Raw genomic sequence first — 21169 nt, forward strand, 5'->3', positions numbered from 1 at the left:
AGAGTGGTTTCAAAAACATTACTATTTAGCCCTCAAGAAGATGTGCACTAGTAATATTTAAATAAAACTAGATTATACACTGTACTATTAAATATGTGCTAAAGTATTTAGGCTGCTAAAGAGGTTGCCTATCTCTTATTCACCACCCATAATTATAGACTTTTTCATTAAACTGATTGTCATTGTACCTTTAATCTTTGCAATTCTTTCAGCAAAGAATGCTCATAACTTTCAAGATTAATTGCTTGCACCTGCAAACAGCTTGTCTCCATGTAAAACTAGACATTTCACTCAGAACAGATTGTACAACTGCCTTCAGCTGCAGACTTATTGACCCTCAATGAACTTTTGCCAATAGGAAAAAAACAATTGAATATCTTTGCTGATGTAAAAAACTTAACATTTTTCACGGCTTCTATAATTTTGTATAATTTTTCAAACACTTGTTTATAGCTTAAGTCAAAGGCATTAATTTAGACATTCACCCTTGTAAAATAAGTGAAAATATCTTAATTTTGCATATAATATAATATAATGTAATATAGTATAACATAACGTAATATAATATAATATAATACAATGTACTTTTACCACCCACCCCAACCCCAGCAGCCCAAGATCACAACATATTAACATAAAACTTTGTTTATCCAGCCTTTTGTCTCGTTATACTGCAAAGCATATATTTCTTACAAATAAAAAAGTACTTATTTACTTTAATATCTTTAACACATACAGTGGTCACTGAAAATATTCCCTTCACATATGAAATACTGCTGACTACGTAGTACACAAAACTGCTTTACTACCTACCTAATGTGCAGTTTACATCATGAAATATTTTATACAAATACTAAAAAAAGATTGTTTTACTTACAGTTATCTTTTCCCTTTTGGTGTCATTCAAAAATTGATACACTAATGATATCAAGTGGGATATATGCTTTATAGCTCACCCACAAGTTTAACAAAGCGAGCAAAATTCCAGTCTTTCTGAGACACTTTTTCTTGCAATGCCATATTTTGCAAATGTGACTGATGCTGTATAGTCTCCTATTTATTCACCAATTTCACTGTTTCTGGTCTTCTTCCTGTTCATCTGAATCTCCCAATAACAGACTGAGGTTCAATTCCAAGGTACTCCTGATTCCTCTAAGCTACTCCTGTGCTTTTTTCTGACTCTCAAGCATTTCCCTTTGGAACACTAGAAAAGCTTTCAGTGGCAGAATCTCTCCGAGCTTTACTTTCTGAAAAATGAGAAGTACAGTCCCCTTCTGTTTGCTGGTTCACTTTTTGTTGGATAAAATGTATTTGCTCTAGCCTGTTCTGCATCCAAAAATGTATTTGATCCTCCAGAAAAAAAATATTCAAAAGACAGCTGGATACAGCAGCTTAAACCTCACACCTGCCTCTCAACATTCGCCGATTGCTGGGAAAATTTGCTTTTCTTCTGGCTGGTGTACAGTGAATAATCATTTTCCATAAAAACTCTGCTGACTCCAGTTTTAATACCTTTCCATTCTGCCACAATTTTTCAGGATGAACTCTTTCTGCTGGTATGATTGCATCCTTATTAATACATGTCTTGGCTGCTTTCTCGTGGCCAGGTTTGGGGCATACAGTTAATGCTCCCTTTCAATTAAAAATCCCTGCTTTGGAATACTACTCCAGTTAATTATTTGTGCTTTCATAAAATATACAGTCTGTTCCTTAGTTTATCAGAAACTGTAGACAATCTCAGATTTCTATGTGAGCTCTGTCGTATAACTCTACCATTTTTGAAAGTTCTTTTTGAGCAGTCTCGTACTCAGCCAGCCTTTTCTTCATTTCAGCCTCCAGTTTTTGCACATTTATCAGTTCACCTAAATAACTAGTTAGATTCTTCTATTTTCCAACCTTTTGTTATCCGAGTTGATATATTCCTTCAGTGTTGCATTTATTTTAATCACCTCTGAGAACAACTGCTTTACTTTTGTCTCTATCCTACTAGAAGCTACCTCTTGAACTAAAGCATTTTGCTGAATATATGCAGGATTCTTCGTGCAGTGGGAGCATTGTCACTTCACAGCAAGAGGTTCTCCCATTTGATTCTTGGCTGGAGCGCCTTCTGTGTGGAGTCTGCCTTCGTTGAAGGTTGGGCATCAGGCTGGCACCTCGGCACCGTAAAAATCTACTGCAAATCATTAGCGGACCAGAGTTCCGCTGTGGCAACCCCTAACCGGGAAATGCCGAAAGAAGAAGAATATGCAGGAGTCTTCCTAATTAGTGTTTTCACATTTCTGGTTGATTTTCTTTCAGGTTCTCTACATTTCTTATTTGCTGGCATCTAGGCAGGGTACTTACTAGCTGGTAACTGAATTTTACTCAAGCTGACAATTTAACTCTTATTTCTTAGTTTTCTTTTCATACTGGGAGAACTGAAATTAAGCTCTTAATCAGTTTGCAGCCATCTTTGAGGGCAATACTGTGTTCAACCCCTCATATCTTCAAACTGCTACTTGCGCAAAATTCCAAGGAGAAACAATAAATAACAGGACTCCCCACTCATCTTTTTTATATAAAATCTGTAAGTCACCATTCACTCAAACAAGAGTGCTTAACATCTTCAAGAACATTCTTCCCGATACAGAATATGCAAATAAAGAAGGCCACAAGTCTTCATGGGGGGATGTAATATCTAATCATAATTATATGGAGTAGCACAACTGTAAAATCACTGGTGTCTGACATCGCAAATTATTACAACTGCCCTAATAGTTACAGCGATTGTGAGGTCAGATAATGCTATATGTAGCAGATAACTGCACACCATATCTCTGCTGCAAGAGGATATTCATTATGTCAAAAAGTAGGTAAGCACATTCTCCATCACATTCACTTAACTCTGTCTTTTCATGTCATTTTTCAGACCTCTGCTGTTTGTTGCAAAGTGCAAGTGCCTTTTCCTGCAAGAAGTGTGGACTGCCACCACATCAACATGTTTTCCCCACACAGTTTCTGCTACTCATGGCCACCTGTAGATAATCTTCCTGGTCTTTTCCTGCCTTCTACTGTAGCAGGATCTCTTCCATATCCTTCAGTTTGTCTGCATACATTATATTACCTTTAAGCTACACAGTTCCTGTACTATGTATTTATCCAATTGTCCAGCTTGTGTAAACTCAGTAGGCCCATAGTTACAGAGGGATTTTACCAAGAATAGGTAATGCATTTTGTCCCCATGGAGTTTTTCAGAATCAAAGCCATTATCAAAAGCAACAAACATTAGAGGATGGAATGGCATAAAACAGCACGACTTATATGCTACAGTTCACTGCCACCTCCTTTTTTCTCATTACACATTGATGGGTATTGGCTCATGCTACTGCATTGGATAACTTTCCTTCTTGGCAGATAAACTCAGCTGCCCTGCCTCAAGTCTTTTCTCATCCAAGCCCAGATCTGTTAATTGGGTTGTTTAAGCATACATGCTTTGATTGTATAATTATGACTTCACCATTTCTTAACACTGTTTCAGATTTGAATGGTGTGATCAGCTGTTAAAACAAATAATTATTCCAGCCTATCTGTGCATTTGTCACAAATGAATATTGATTATTCTAGTTATTGTGCATTATGAACTTGTAATGTTTACAAGTAAAAAGGTTATGCACCTATCATAACATAAGATCTGCAAGAAGGAATATAACCATAAAGACTTAAAAAGTAAAATAATAGACATTCAGAAGCCAGGTAACTGAAACACTTGATGTCCATAAAGTGTTATTTGCATATATCTCAAGAGTCTGTGTGAAAATTCTAGCTTGCCTGGGTTTTTCTTCCAGTTTTACTGAATAGTTTATGTGACCTTTTTATCCTTTGGTTTGGATGTTAGTAAAGATATTTGGCAGCCACCTTACTCTTTATGGGCATTAGCTGTGTTCAAAGACCCTGTGTTTCTAATGTACAGCTATAGCCATATCCACTTATGTTTTAGTGAGGTCAATAAAAAGGCTAAAATATGCATCTCCACACCTTTTGGTGTTTGGATTTATTGGCCTGAATGTAAACATAAAGACTTAAAAGGTATAAAAAAGTCACGAACATTCAGAACCTACGTAGATGAAACACTTGATATCCTTAAGAGGTAATTTGCAAATATCCTCTGGGCCTCCATTACAGGAGGCTTAAGGTATCTACACAGTGGAAAGTCTATCTTGGCTGGGGTTTTTTTCTGGCAGTTTCTCTCTCTCTCTCTCTCTATATATATATATATATATATATATATTTACACAAAATGCTTAGTAATTCTAGTAGTTAACATAATCTAAATGCTATATGCTTAACTCTGTTAATCAGTAATTGTTCTTAATATATACATTACAACCCCTTAATGCAAACATACTATACTCACACCGGTTCAGTTTTTACAGACTGCAGCATGCTGTTGATGGTAATGCTTTGCATTTAATTATGTCTTCATTTTGCTTGCTATGCTTTGTCATGTATCTCAAAGCTTTAATGTTGCAACTAACCTTATATTCTGGTGTGTGTTTAAAACTTATAGGTTCCATTTAGATTGTGAGGCCTTGTTAAAATATTTTGTCTTCACCAGATGTCCACTATTTTGACTGAAAAGGACTTTGCAGCAGCTCACCCAGCAAGTTATGAAAAGTAAATAAAATAAAATATAATAAAGACAGGAACAGTCCTAAATGAAACACAGGATCTGGGTGTTACTACCTGTAATATCTTGTTTCCATACTTTAGAGCTAAGCTTCTGGTACCCCTTAAAGAAGAATGGCATACTCCCATGTTCAGCAAAACGTTTATTTTTAAATAACGTATTTCTACCCATCTATCCAAACATCCTTCTATTGTCTGTTATTATTACATTTGTAAAGTTGTTTTCATTTATACTTCATATAAACAAATATTTATCAACAGTTTTCTTTTTCAGCTTCCTTATTCTTTTTCAGTCTTCTTATTCTGTACCGTACAAGTATATATTTAACAAAAATATTATGTAACAAATGTTATCATTATGTTTTTTTTTTTTTTTTTTGCTTGTACTGACCACATTGTTATCATTTTAATGCTAAAGCTATATACGCAACATGTTTTGTTTACATTATTTAATCTATATAATTGTTACTGTATTTTTTTTACTTACCTCCATAGTATGTACCCCAAGCTGTGGAAAAAATGGGGACGTTGGAATCAGCCAACTACACTAATTAACAAACAACATTCAGTCTTTTGATCAATCAATAACTATTTGCCCAGCCTTAGAGAGGTGTTAAGGGAAAATCATGTTTCAGCTGTACATATATGAGAAAGGTAGTAGAAGTAGTTACAGCCCTAGTACAATAAGCCTTCTGGACCATAGGCAAGGACCTTTGAAATTTAATTGACAAAATTTGATCTAACCTACTAACCCCATGGCAAGGGTGAGCTTAGACACACTTTAATCAAAATGTGGGGGGTTGAGGGTTGGCATAATGATGAAGGTGTTTACCTGACAGACACACAGTGTATATTTTCGCACCTCTGGGAAGAATGGCTTGGCTTAAAATGGTCCCCTAAGGTCATTAGCCCAGTACATACCTAAGAACAAAGGAAATAAAAGAATGATCATGTTGGCAAAACAATCTGGTCCACTCTGCATAAAGCATAAGTCAAACTGTCTATTGAATTTCTGCAGTGAGGAAGATATTCCCTCGTCTGAATAATAAGGAAAGAAAAACAGTTGACAGATTTGTTTAGAAATTCTTGGCATAAAGGAAGGATTTGATTTAAGTGTCATCCTGGCCATGGAATATTAATTAAAGATGTTTAATTAAGACAGTCTCCACTTCAGATCTCCTTTTTCCAGTGCATTGGCCAATAAGAGGAGGGTCTTCCAAGAAAGGTACTTAAGTTCCACAGATGTTGTAAGTTCAGAAGGACGAATGATGGACTTCTCTAACATAAAGTAAATGTCCTGCTGTAATATAAACTAATTGGAGGCCCAATGGGAAAAGTACAGTGCAAAAAAGCCTTGCAGACTTTGAGGGAATTTAGAGAGAGGTTGTATCTACTTGTGAGTGAAAGTAGAAAACAACAAATAAATACATTTTGACCAAGAAATAATTTTTTGATATCAGTCTAAGTTAAGACAAATAATCAAGAACAGGAACTAAGAAAGGATCTTCTTTTTTACTGGATGCCCAGGATTACAGATCATCTAGGTGGAAGGTCTTTTAGAAAACTAAATTTCAGCACATTATCTGTTTCAAAAAAGGAAGACTGTTGACTACCACTGGAACTGGAGAAATCATGCAGTCAGCTTTACAGAAATCAGATCTAGCCAGCTTCATGAAATATAGGGTTAAATGATCTTTGTGACTCTGGCAACCTCAATTCAAATAAAGGTTTTTATGTCTGCTGAAACTATAGTTGGAGGAATTATGATACGGCACTGCCTGCTTGCTTTTCTCTCTCTCTCTCTCAGGAAGGCAGGCATATGTCCAGCCATTCATTCCTGCTGCATAACCACCAATGGAAACCTGCAATCCAGTGGAAGCACTCTAGTCAAGAGAGGCAGGGCAATCTCGAAAGGTGATGTCACTTGCAGATGTGACAGAAATGACATTTCACCCACCCCTGAGCAGTTATAGGCATATACAGCCCATCAATCTTCCATTTCTCTCCACTGCCATTTGTTCCTCCAAGAGGCAGCTTCAATCCATCCACAAATCTAGGGGATTTTGTGGTCATGGCCTCAAAGCCATAAAATCCCTTGGCTTTTGCTGGATTGAAGCTGCCTCTTGGAGGAAAAAATGGCAGTGGAGAGAGATGGAAGACTGATAATCATCAAGACATGGTAGTAAGAATAGAATGAATGAATGAATGAATGAATGAATGAATGAATGAATGAATAAAAAGAGAAAGAAAAAAAATTACAGAAAGCATGTCTGGGATGGGGACTGCCTAATGGGTGAGGCAACAATGCCATGAAAGGATGCAAGCACAAAAGCTTCTGCAGTAAATAAGATATAAGCAACAGTGGGTCACCCAATAAGTAAGGTTTAAACAGGGTAAACTATGTAAAACAGAGCCCAGTGGAGGCCATAAGGATTACCTTGGCCCTGACTTTCTGGATGAACCTAATCATAAAAGGAAAAGAGCAGAGGAAATCAGGAAGCCATTTTGTGGATAATGTCATCCATGTTTTAATCTCCTGGGGGAAGAATTAAGAGAAAAAATAGTTGGAACATTTCATGCTGACTGGAGTTGCAAATAGGCTGCAAACCACCCTGCTCTATCAATAGACTCCTTTACTGGCCATTAAAAGGTTCAAACACCATTAATAACATGAACAAAACAGTCTCCAAATTGTTAAGAGAAAATAAGATTCCTAAGGGTTCCAAATTATTAGGGATGATAGTGGATGACAATCTTAAATTTGACCTGCGCCTACAAAATTGCATAAAAACACACCAAAAACTAGGGATACTTTACAGAGCCAAAACCTTTCTCACCAATGCAACAAAAACTAAACTTGGCACTAGTTATCTCTTCCCCTCACTACTTTATCATCTACCATCCTATTAACCTCCAGGTATCACAAAAAGCAAAAGTTGAACAATGCTATAATAAAGTTGTTAAATTTACAACAAATACCCCTTTCAGAACCCACCACTGTATCACACTAAAATGCCTAAACTGATTAGAAGCACCCCATCAACTAACATATACACAGCTTCTTACCACCTATAAAATTATCCAGCATCCATCTGCTTGTCCAGCACTAAATACCATTCTACACAACTATGTTCCCACCTGGTCATTATGATCCAATGTCCAAATATACTCTCCATCCACAAAACTATTAAATTTGCTGGGCATTGTCAATACTCATACCATGTTGCAAAGGCCCAAAACTCCTTACCTTTGTCCATCAGGTCATTACTCTCCCTCCAGTCCTTTAAAACCATTCTGAAAGATTTCCTAGCCAAAATCTGGTTCTGTTCTTGCTCAATCAATCCCAAGATAAACTATATCCCTAAATATGAATAAGTACCTATTCATACCTTACACCTCCTTATTCTGCCCTCTTCACTCACACTTCCTTACTCCAATCAAGTTCACTCCCGAGTATCCATCTAAATATGTCATAACTTTTAGTTATGTACTTACCATAACTTTAGATGTATGGGATCCATCTCGCCTACATTCTCTACAGATGGGTTCGGAGCCGATCCTCGGCTCAGACTCGGCACGCTATACTATAGAACGAAGTCTCTTATTGGCTGAGCCACCTCATATCCCAGGATGCCTCACTACTGCTCCCCCAGATCTTGTTTGTCCACACACATGCACACACACATAGACTGTTGTTATAAGATTGCCAGGTGTTCCAAAAGAGGAAACAGTTGTATTCGGACCGTCCGGTCTCTTCTGGTCTCCAAGGTAGGGGGAAGGAGGGTGGGTTATTAGGAATGTAGGCGAGATGGATCCCATACATCTAAAGTTATGGTAAGTACATAACTAAAAGATGTAATGTGATCCTATCTCGCCTGCATTCTCTACAGATGGGACAGCGTCCCTAGCACCTAATTCCTGGGTGGCTCACTGGAAAACGGTCCGGAGAACCGTGGAACCGAAGGCAGCTCGACCCCTAGATGCCACATCCAATTTGTAGTGAGAGATAAAGGTGTGTAGAGTAGACCAATGAGCAGCCGCTGAAATGTCATTAATAGAGAGCTTGGAATGAAAGGCTGCCAAGTGGCCATAGCCCTGGTAGAATGAGCTTTCACAGGAATTGTAAGGTCCTTATTTGAAATGCGGTAAATATGACTGATACAGTCTCTGATCCATTTGGCAATAGTGACTTTCGTGACGGATTTGCCCAATTTATTGTCCGAGAAAGACACAAACAGTTGATCTGAATTTCGTGCTTGTTGTGTCCTATCCAAATAGAAACGTAATTGTCTGTGTACATCTAAGCTGTGAAAGGTATACTCAGCTCTGTTTGTATACTTAGGGAAAAAAAATGGTAATTCCAGTGATTGTTGCAAACAAAAGTTAGAACAAACCTTTGGTATAAAGGATGTATTTGGTCTAAGAGATACTCTATCCTTGTGAAATATCAGGTATGGTGGTTTGACACATAAGGCTTGAAGTTCCGAAACTCGCCTGGCTGATGTGATAGCAACTAGGAGGGCAGTCTTCCAAGAAAGAAATTTCAAATCACAGGTTGCTGCCGGCTCAAAGGGGGGTGCTGTTAATGCGCCTAACACTATGTTAAGGTCCCACGGTGGTGCAGGATGCGATATAGGGGGCCGTAAAAGCCAAGCTCCTTTAATAAAAGCTTTGCACAACCTGTTGCTCATTAAAGATGGTTCTGTGTTCTCATGAAAATTAGAAATAGCTGCCAGTTGAACTTTGATGGTAGACACTGAACAACCCTGGTTGAACAGGGAAGTTAAAAACTTCAGAACCTCTGACACAGAAGCAGTCATAGGGTCTAATCCTTGGAGTTGGGCCCAAATAGCAAATCTCTTCCATTTACTACTATACATCTTTTTAGTAGAAGTCTTGTGGGCCGAGGACAAAATATGCATGACTTCAGGGTCGAAAGAATGGCTCCTAACTATGGTCGGAAGAGGAGTAGCCAAGCTGCTAGCTTCAATGAATGGAGGGACTGATGGAGCTGTCCTGACTGATGCGTCAGAAGGTCCGGAACTTGGTCCAGGAACCAGGGACCGTCCAATGCATACGTGCGAAGAAAGGGGAACGAAACTTGACGAGGCCAGTATGGGGCGATTAGAATCATTTTGCTTCTCAATCGGATCGCCTTCTGAATCAGCTTGGGGAGAAGGGGAACCGGTGGAAAGGCATATAGCAGACCAGGGGGGCCAAGCTTGGATCAGAGCATCCTTGGGGGTCTCCCCGGGAACTGGAATGAGAGAAAAGAACTGTTGGCATTTTGCGTTGAGGGGAGTTGCGAAAAGATCGCAACATGGAACTCCCCATCTCGTGAAAATCTGTGTCGTTACTTTGTGATTCAAGGACCATTCGTGAAGGGAGAGAATAGTCCTGCTCAGTCTGTCGGCTATCACATTGGATGTTCCCGGAATGTGAGTTGCCACTAGAAAGCGTTTGGTAGCAATCGCCCAATCCCATACCTTCATGGCCTCTCTGCAAAGGGGGTAAGACCTGGTCCCTCCTTGCTTGTTCAAGTACCAAACTACCAACATGTTGTCGGACTGAATGGCAATCGTCCCCTAGGGGAGGTGATCGTGCAGTGCTTGCAACGTTAGAAGCACTGCCCTCATTTCCAGGATATTGATGTGGAGAAGATGCTCGTCGGAGTGCCACGTACCTTGGACCAACCTGCCCAGATAATGTCCCCCCACCCTGTCTGGGAGGCGTCCGTAGTCAACGTGGCCGAGGGGGATGGGGGAACGAAGGGTCACCCCTGATCCAGGTTGGAGGAAAGAAGCCACCAACGAAGATCCTGTTTGCACGTCTCGGTGATCACTATTTGGTGACTGAGGGGGAGGTCTTGATAAGACCACTGGACTGAGAGGAGCCACTGGAGTATCCTCATATGCAATCTTGCCAAGGGGACGAGAAGAATGGTGGCTGACATGGAACCTAACAGCTGTAGGACCATTCTCGCTGGAGCGCGACGTCTGGGGAGTAACGCCTGAACTTGAGACTGCAATGTTGCTATCCTTTCCGCAGGAAGATAGACTCGCATCTGCCTTGAGTCTATTTCTGCACCAATAAACAGAATACGCTGTGATGGCAGCAATACGGATTTTGTCCAATTGAATGTGATTCCTAAGGAGCTGCCTAGGGAGACAGTGGCTGCTAGAGTTTTTAAGAGTAGATGCCTTGAAGTGGCAGTAAGGAGCCAGTCGTCTAGGTATGGAAACACCTGGAATCCTAGACTTCTCAGGTGAGCAGTCACCACTGACAAACATTTGGTGAACACCCTGGGGGCTGTGGTGAGACCAAAGGGCAGTGCACAGAACTGCAAATGACTGTCCCCCAGGCTGAAGCGCAAGTGTCTCCTTGACGCCTGATCTATCAGAATGTGATAATAGGCGTCTTTGAGATCGATGGAGCACATCCAAACACCGTTCTCCAGAAGCGGGAGAATGGTTTGCAAGGTGACCATCCGGAATTTGGACTTTTTCACTGATCGGTTTAATCTGCTGAGATCCAAAATGGGCCTCAGGTCCCCGGTCTTTTTTGGTACCAAAAAGAATCTTGAGTAAGTCCCTGATCCGGCCTGATCTGCGGGGACAGGTTGGATGACTCCTTTTTGAAGCAGCTTTGAAATTTCGATGGCTGCCATATCCCGTTGACTGGGTGGCGGGTCCGGGATTCTCTGGGATGGTGGAGGGGGTTGAGAGAAGGGAATGGAGTAACCTCCGGCGATGATTCGGAGCACCCATCGGTCCTGGGTGATACTTTCCCAGGCCTTTAGGTGCCTCGAAAAACGACCCCCGACTGGCTCACAGTCGGGCACTCCTTCAGGGATGCTGGAAGGAGGAGGAGCCACGAAAGGACTCGCGGTCTCCAGTGTTGCGGGGGCCTCCGCCGCCTCTGGGACGGCGTCTTCCTGAAAAATTTCCCCTTCCTCTGCCTCTAGAAGGGGAATCGCTCTGCTGCGATGAGTAAGGCTTTTGAGACTTACAGAACCACATTTTCCCTCCTCTTCGAGCCTTGGGATAAGGTCTGAAGGGAGTGGAAAACCGGGCCCCTACGGCAGTTAAAGTCTTACCCTCCTGCTCGCAGCAAGTTAAAGTGTCCTTTACCTTGGGCCCAAAAAGGGAGGACCCATCGAAGGGGGCGTCGGCAAAGGAAGACTTAAAGGTCTCCGCAAAGTGACACAGGCGTAGCCAGGCTCATCTCCGTTGAGCAACACCTATGCCCGCCGCTCTGCTCGCTCCTTTGGCCGCATACGAAATGAGCCTCATGGACGAGTTGGATAGGGAGGAAAGGGTAGCCAACTGGGAGTTAACCGTCTGAGCTAACTGCTCCGGTAAGTTACCAGAGAGGGTATCCGACAGCTCCTTGACCTGATCCCTCTGCAATCTCGTAAAGTGCGTCAGGTAATTCAGAGACCTTAATGTAAAGGTTGCTGGAGCAAGGGTGCGCTTCCCATACCGATCCATGCTCCTAGACTCCTTATTAGGAGGATGGACGGATGTTGAAGCCTCTGCCACATCTTGTTGGGTAGCAGATGCCACCACCAAGGCATCTACAGCCACACCTTTGTTAAGAAAATCCTTATCAGGGGGTGCCGAAAGGAATTTATTGGGGCGAGCCGGTTCAACAGAGTCTGGATGTTCCCACGCCCTTCGAGAGATCAAATCCAGGAGCTCATCAAAGGGCGGAGACACCCAGGAGGCGGAGGGTTGAGCCCCGAAGGCCTTGAGGAACACCGACTCCTCAGCAGAAGGGGGTTTGGACTGCCAGTCGCCTCGTTGCTTAAGGATTTCCAAGATGTCCGCAAAGGAGACATCATCCGAGGACGACTTGGGGGACCCTTCCGCATCATCGAGGTCGGTATCCGAGGTGAGAGACTCATCAGGGGAGTCAACATGCTTCCTCTTGCATTGTCTCTTCCTCGGGGGTTCCTCCGAAGACATTTCGGAGGGGCCTCCGGGAAGAAGGGAACCCCCGACGGGGGTAACCTCAGGCCCCAGGGCTCCGATGTCGTGAGACAGGGGGATTGCAAAGGAACCAGTCTCCGTGCCAAGGGAAGGTGGTGGTGAGATGGTAGAAGTGGCCAGAGACGATTTGGCCAAGGCACTCCTCATGGCCTTGAAGGCGGGACCCCCACAATCCTGGGAAGGTTCAACCTCCAAGGCCACAACAGCAGTCGGAGCTCCCACCGCCGACGCACCGAGACGGAGGCTCGGAACCGAAAGGATCGGTCCCGAAGCGTCCCCCCCAGGGCCGACAGAGGAGGTCCGCGTACCAAACACCGACCCGAAGGGCGGGGTTGGAGTTAGGGTCGGAACCGACCCGACAACCTCCACCGGCTCCACCAACACCGACTCCAATGGCGCCGAAGCTGTTGGAGGAGGAACCAAGATGGCAGGGTGGGAAGACGGCTCCGGAGCCAACTGGGCTGGAGCCGATACCAACTTTTGAAAGACCGGAGACTGAAACAGCCTTTGAAGCACCCTGTCTACATCCGAATCGGACATCCTTGAGGACCGAGAAGAGACCGACCGGGTCCGAGTCGACTTCTCCTCTGGCTCCAAAAGACTGGGGGACCGGCTCCGAATGGTTTTGAGAAGTATCGGCGCCGAGGGAGATTCCACCACTACTGCAATTTCCCTCGGAGCCGATGTGGACTTCAGTACCGAAGGGGAAGAGTCTGAGCGGGCAACCTTCATCGGCTCCGAAGGCAGTGGAGCCGATGGAGATGACTCGCCTCTCGATGCCCGAGCTCTCGGCTCCGAAACCAGAGGAGTCGAGGCTGGAGACATCGAGGCAGACCATTCCGCCCTCGGCTCCGAAGTCCATGGAGCCGACGGAGAAGCCTGCCTTGACTTTTTGCTGCCGGATCCAACAGGCTGGTCGGAGCCGAAGATTTTTTCTTCCTCGACGGGAAGAAGAAGAAGATAGGGCTTCCTCAAAGGAAGGGGTAATAAGCCCTTTCAAAATCAACTTATTTTTCCTCTCTTGGAGCACGCGAGAGGAAAAAGCGTGGCAAACGCTACAGGATTCCTGTAGGTGCTTCGGGCCCAAACAGTATACACATAGCAAATGGTTGTCCGTAATGGACATTTTGTAAGAGCATTTTGAACATTTTTTAAACCCTGATGGCCTATGTTCTTTAGACATGGCTATCTATTTCCACTGAAATTTAATGCTGACTCTAAAGAAAAAATACACGAAAACTAAGGCAAGGTCCCTCTAAGTTAAGCGGGAACACTTGCTACCAAGTATAAAATACAATTTACCACAAAGTTGTAAAAAGTAGAATCACACAATGAGAAAACTGTTAAACAGCCCTAACTAAAGCACGAGGGCTAGGCAAAGGCCCCTCTAACTTAAACGGGATCCTTAACCGTCGAAAAAACACAATTTTTACCACAAACTTTGAAGGAAAATCAGTCACACAACAACAAATAGCTGTTAAAACAGCTTTTGGGTAATTTTAGCAAAATTTCTGACAGAAATTTAAGTACTAGAGGCACTTAGCTCAGCCATGTCCGAGACCACGTCTATGCTGTAGAAGCGGCAAACGAGATCTGGGGAAGCAGTAGTGGGGCATCCTGGGATATGAGGTGGCTCAGCCAATAAGAGACTTTGTTCTATAGTATAGCGTGCCAAGTCGGAGCCGAGGATCGGCTCCGAACCCATCTGTAGAGAATGTAGGCGAGATAGGATCACATTACATCCCTTTTTTTTCTCTCACTTCATATTTCAGTTCTTGTTTGTATAACACTATCATACCTTTAATTTCTCTAACCTGATTAACATTCCCCTAAATATTAAATCACCATCATATGAGTTGTATCTATTCAGAACCAATGTTTTCACATTATGTCTAATTTGGTATAATTACTTAAACCATAGATGTTTTTGCATCACTTCTGAAGATTGCAAATTTATTGTTCTTAAAATGTTTTTGTAATACTTTTCTGCTCATGCCTCCTCTGAAAATGGATACCTACCCAGATGTACTTTTCCAGTAATCATATGTTAATAAATAAATAAATAAATAATACATAAATAAATAAATAAGTCAAAGTACATTGGCAGACAATGGCTGAACCTGTCCTTTAAGGAAATTATATCCCCAGAAATATTAGCTGGCACTCAATAAGCAATATCTCTTAATGGCTTACTGCCAGATTTTCATGAATTCATGACAAAGATGGTTGGACTAAGCTCCCCCCACCACTTGTTTGTGCACCAGAAAACAACAATGTTGTCTGAATGGATTACATTTTATACCTTAAGGCAGTAAGTCCTTAAAGGATATTAACATGAACAAAACAGTCTCCAAATGTGACATGAAAACAAGACTCCTAAGGGTACTGCACTCGTCCCTGTACAGTAGAAGCACCCTTTGTAATTAATGCCCACGGAGTCTACAGCTGGAAAAGATTTTCAGCAATTTAATGGGTGGTATCCAATCACAAAGTTGGAACCTGCAAATCCTAGCAAATTTTAGAAAAATGTTTTCCTCATTACTCAGAAATGCTTCACTTCTCTTTGCTGCCTCAGTCTCCCTCAATAATCTGCTGCTCTGCTACCTTGCATATCTGCTACTAGTATTTGGCAGCTTTATGTTTAAAAAAATGATGTATCATTACTTTAGGCAGTGTATGCTACTTTCACTGCACAAATAATGTGGTACCTGGCCTCTTGTGAGTGATACACCTGCACAGAAAAAACGGTCCCAGTTCCCAAAGCATATCTGAAACTACCACCCTTGTACTTTATATTTCAAAATTTAATTTAATTTTTTTAATATAAAATAAGTCTGTTTGATTACTGCTCTGGGCGCTGCATACAATCAACACTGTCAAGAAAATGTGATATCTGTCCCTACGTGAGTAGTCTGGCTTAATGACACCCGTAGGCAGAACTCCACATGGCTCCTGGTGTGCGTCCACTCTGCCAGATAACTGCTGCTGAACATGGTAGGAATCACTGCACACACTATCATTGGTTACGTTCAGATGACTGATGTCAGTGGTGACATTGACTATATCCAGACAACTGATATCCTTGCTTATGAGGCACAGTAACAGAGCACGGACTGGCTAGCCATGACCTGTTGTATAGCAGGGAGGGAAAAGAGAGGATACGCTAAGGAGTAGTATGTCATCTAGTCTACAAGCTGAGTTCACTTTTGGAGTAATTTCATTTTAATTACTTTAGGGTATTTATTTCATTAGTACATTAGTTACAGTAAAGAAATAGTTAACCTTAAAGAGGGTGCAAATGTTTTTTTTTTTTTTAAACAGTAGTTTTTATGAACTTAAAGTTAAAAATTAGTCATGTAACTAAGGAAATTATTCTTTTGAGCTGGACACAGAATCTGAACTGCGTCCACGTAGTAAGGTCTTATTAAGTTTAATTCTATAGGTTGCTAAAAACCAATATCTAGAAAATGGAAATCAAAGACTAAACCAACTGTATTTGAAGTACTGAGTACTGTAAGAGTTAAAAGAACTGGAAGAAGGATCTTTAGAAAAGGGAATGAGCGAATTACATAAAATAAATGGAATTTGTACGAGTAATACATGTAGAATAATGTTTAGGAGGAGGAGAAATGAGGTTTAAGGGAAGGCAGGAAGTGGGGAATTTTATATAATGTTGGACTGGTGACAGTTTTAAAGAAAGAAAGCAGATGTGATGTATAATATATGTAAATGGAAAAAATGTTAATATGGTTTATTTAAGCAATAATCTACCAGCGTGTGTAGATACATCAGGATTTACCCAAGGTTGGAATGGTTTGATGATGAGGGTAAAGCCCAAGTGATTAAACAAAGCCAACCATGGGTAACTCCTGGTATACCCATGCACAAAAGTGGATCACTGCAATTATACAATGATATCATTAGAGAAAGAAATTACCACTGCTGAGGGGTTAAGAGGTTTTCTCCTACAACATGTCTTTTATTAATCTTATGAATCACTGATTACTTATACAGATTACACATTTTTAAGGCTGGTGTTAAAGCATAGAAAGGAGTGAAAGAGCGCAACTAAAGTACTTATTGTCACCTTTATTTAAAATGTCATATTAAACCAATAACTAACCAACATTTTAAAAAATACATTCTTTCAAACAGTAAGTTAAGAATTCAAGATAATACAAGAAATATTTGACAAGAATTAACTATTAAGAATGGAAGCACAGTGACAGTTCTTTACATGTTAATACATACCAGTATTATAGAAAGCTTTTTTATGATCTGCACAGAATGGGGGCCAACATAATATCATACCATCAAACTTTACCGATCTATGAGCTTGTTAAGTATCAGGCTGAGGCTCAGAAATCCTTTAAGCAGCACACTGATCAGATTACGCTTGCACAGCAAAGTGAAACAAGAACTGGCAAATTAAATACAACACAGCAACGTGCAACATCACTAAAATGCCAAAACAAATAGCAGGAGAGGGAAGACTAGTTAAGAACTCTCGCATTTATCACTCACCGTCTGATGATTTCTGTCACAATACCGCAGCCCAAAGTAATCTGTCTCTACTAGGTTTAAATGGTGGAAGACATAGTCCAGGACAACAGATCCCTTGGTAGATTTCTGTGAGGAAAAATGTAGAGTTGTTTAAAAAACATGTCCTAACTTTAAGTGATATCTGAGTCAATAAATACACATCTGGTTAACTAGCTTTGGAAAAAAGGAAGCTTTATAATAAGCAAAAGACTGTAGCTGGACTTTAAAACTAAATAGTTAAACTAATGTTCTAAGCTGCTCAAACCAAATACTGACCTGTTCTGAGAAGAATGGTTTGTAGTAAACTTTAATACTTAAATATTAAAACAATATCAGTGACCTCTTAGTTGTTACCATATAAATGTGGTATTTTACATACTAAGTTAAATTAGTTTTTAGATTTTATTTTGTGTGTTTACAAATTGGTGTACAGCAGTATGTAATCATGTGACATTAAACAAATAATCACTTTTTGTGTATTTAATGACAGCATTGTCAACATGGGTGTTTTGCTAGTATAGACGCTGAAACACTGTCTACATGTACTGAAGGCCAAAGTTCAAGACTACTTGGAACTTACTATACCTTTGTCAAAACACAAAAGGGCAAAATACACTGTCTGTAAATGGATATCTGTACTATAAGAAAAAAAAAAACAACTAGCTAACAAAATGCATTGGTGATGTAGGCATAAATCAGGTTCAACATGTCATGGATGAGCTACTATGTTAGTCACTTCTGCAGGCAAGAAACTTAAGTCCCCTACTCATGGTCATATGACTGAATATGGTACAGCTTAGCAGGGGTGTCCAACCTTTTGGCTTGCTGGGGCCGCACTGAGTGAACAGAAATGGTCTTGGGGCCACTTATAAAATATATCATATAGTTAACTCTTTCATTGCTCCGGAAGACCACAATCAACCTCCTGGCTGTACTGTAGGTGCATTTGAACAATGAATAAATGTAATAAATGCCTAATATTTGCCTTAAAATTCTAATTCTCATTCTAATTCTAATTCTCTAATCTAACAGTTAACTCTAACATCTTAGTTAATATATCTATATCTATATCTATATATATATATATATATCTATATATATATATATATATGTATATATATATATTTTTTTTACAAATAAACAGATATTCGTTACAGCACTAGCATTTCTCACTGGGAAAACCATTCCAGCAGTCCAGCTACGCAAAATGTCAACATCAGCAGTCCTACAATACTATAATCCACAAAAATAACCCAACAAATTTGCAATAAAGTAAAGAATTCACATTACTGACTTAAAACAATTTTGAATAAGCTACAAGAGGGTCTCACCCAAACAAATAACTGGTGCCAGAAATATGGCCTCAAGCTAAATGCCAAAAAATGCATCATCATCCCCTTTGAGGAGAGTGATGTCCCCACAAATTATCACATTAATAACAATGTTGTAAGCACGCAATAAGTCGTATGGTACTTGGGCACCCAGGTTGATAGAAACCTGACTTTTGACCACCATGTTGTCTCCATTGTAAGGAAGGCTTTTTACATGGCCCACTTCATTAGTAAGGGTATCTCATCCAGGGACAAGGAAGTCATAACATCCCTGTATTCTTCCTTTACAAGAGCCATTATTGAGTGCAATGCCCCTTTTGGCATGTGCCTCAGCAAAACACCCTGCCAAAAGAAAGACTACAACCATTTCTGCCAAAAAAGGTCAAAGGACTAAGTTCACTATGTTATCCAAACAGACTAAAAAGCTTCTTGCTTTCCTCTGTCTCTCACTGGCCCCTATAAATGTCATCATTGGCTTGCTTTCCAGGCTAAGAAAGATCCTGCCTTAAGAGACTTCCTCTACCTCAGAAATACTGGTTATACTTAAAACGCTCACTACAAAGACCACAGCCTTCACTGCAACATAAACAAGCCACTTTTTACTGACAGGTTCTTGACATAAAAACCTTCAACTTCTGTAAAAAGCTCCTCTCATTATCAAACAATGTAGTTCAGCAACACAATGGCTGGATGGATAGCCATAAATGTAGTCCTTGGGTAAGTAGCATACCCTTCATCAAACCAGATGGAAAATCCACATACTAACCTTTCCCAGCTGGATGACTAAGATCTAATATTGGTTACTCAAGTCTAGTTGCCCAAGAAGAGGGGCATGTTTAACTAAGAATTCCATTTGCAAAATTATATTCAGTATACATATTAAATTTCTCTCTCTTACATGCACACACACGCGCGCACACACACACACACACACACACACACACACACACACACACACACACACACACACACACACACACACACACACACACACAAAAGCCCCTACTTGTAAAATAGGCAACCTCAGTAATCACAGGATGCCCACTCACTGAATGAAATTGTCTGGAAGTCAAAATATCTGAAAAAAAATCATAATAGAGATGGATTCATCCATGTAATTTCCCACCACCAAAAGGATAATCAATAAATCAACAAAACTGCTTGGCAAAAAGTAAATCAATAAGAAAACCATAAACTATAATGCTACATACTGGTGTAAACATATAACTTGTGTCAATCCCCAGGTTAATCCATACCAAAAGATTGTTTCAGAGCTTTAGCTATGTACAAACAGCTTTATCCTAAAAACTTTACTCATTGATATTTGCCTTGCTGTAATTATAACTGTAAAAAAATGGTTAAGTTTATTCTGTACCTCAATGATTCTCACTGTTGCGAGATGTAATCTCTGCCATATTGTATGAGTACTACATCCATAATTTGCTCTCTCTCTCTCTCTCATATATTGTATTATATTGTTTTGTGTTATTTTTGGAGCTTTTCTCCTCGGGTCTCCGCTGAAAATGGACCTGTGTCCAGTCGGACTTTCCCGGTAAACAAATGTAAAATAAAATAAAATAAATAAAAATAAACTTCCCTCCAATCTAAAGCCATTTGACATTCAGACATTTTAATTTGTGCAGAAGTTACTCACAGATTGACAGTTTACTGAGTTGTAATGCTGACCTTCGCTTTTGAAAAAAAAAACAAATTCCCAGACTTTGTCAATAGCTCAAAGTGTAGAGAGGATTATTTATTATATATTTATTTATTTTTGGAAAACATCTGTTAAATTGATTACACACCCAGAAACACAAAAAAGTTATTGTGATTATGTAAACCACAGACGGCTGCAAGAAATCAAAGTCACATTAGCACTCTATGCTTATGTCCGAACAGATGAATCATACCTGTCAATTCCAAAAGTAGCAGCTTAATAAGAAGGTTATTTGCAAGGTTACATGGCAGTTTATATTGGAAATAAGCAGAGATATTAAAAAGGCTCTGTTTTTCATAATTATGCCGAAAAGTCTTCCAAGGTAAATACAACTTCTGATTTAGTATGGAACCATACCTCTCAACCTCAGAGCAGGAAATCTGGACAAAGCGAAAAATAAAAGTGGGACACAGGCCCAAAAATAGTTATGCTTCACAGACACCATTGAAACAACTGTAGCTGCAAACATTATACATCACTTATAATCTTTCTATCCCATTATTGTCAGTTAAACATTATATGGCTCATTCAGTCTTGCCTTCTTTTGCATCAAAGAAAACCATGCTTTGAAATGACAAATGCATTAAAAATAATAAATACACATTGCATCAACATTCTGCAACTTCCTACCTGCAAGCAACCACAGAGCTTTCACTGAAACTAGGGCTGCTTGTTTCCCCAGAATGACAGCTCTCCCTAATTAAGTCTAATGGTATACAATCTACCAGTATCTGGACTACCTGAAATAAATTAAATTATGGCCTGTAAATTGAAAGTACACTTTGTTTAATTAAACTATATTTCTAAGCCCACTTACTATATTTTTTCAGTAACATCTCAATATCCATTTCCAGGTCACTTTACAAGACATTGGCAGTGGTAGACTTGGCATCCTTCAGAACCCCACAGGCCCACGCTAATAC

General features: G+C 40.4%; 1 protein-coding gene across 1 annotated transcript in view; it reads right to left on the reverse strand.

Moving 5' to 3' along the window:
* Positions 1–17691, reverse strand: part of EPB41L4A (erythrocyte membrane protein band 4.1 like 4A) — a 2214504-nt gene extending 2196813 nt beyond the window's left edge. The window contains exons 1-2 of the mRNA XM_044064468.1: positions 17668–17691; positions 17181–17285 (exon numbers count right to left, since the gene is read on the reverse strand). Of these exons, the coding sequence (XP_043920403.1) occupies positions 17181–17285; positions 17668–17691 (129 nt within the window). The remainder of the gene's footprint in view (positions 1–17180; positions 17286–17667) is intronic.
* Between the last annotated feature and the right edge of the window lie 3478 nt (positions 17692–21169).

This window comes from Protopterus annectens, chromosome 2.part2 (genome assembly GCF_019279795.1).
Source record: "Protopterus annectens isolate FY-2018-M chromosome 2.part2, PAN1.0, whole genome shotgun sequence".
Lineage (NCBI taxonomy): Eukaryota > Metazoa > Chordata > Ceratodontiformes > Protopteridae > Protopterus > Protopterus annectens.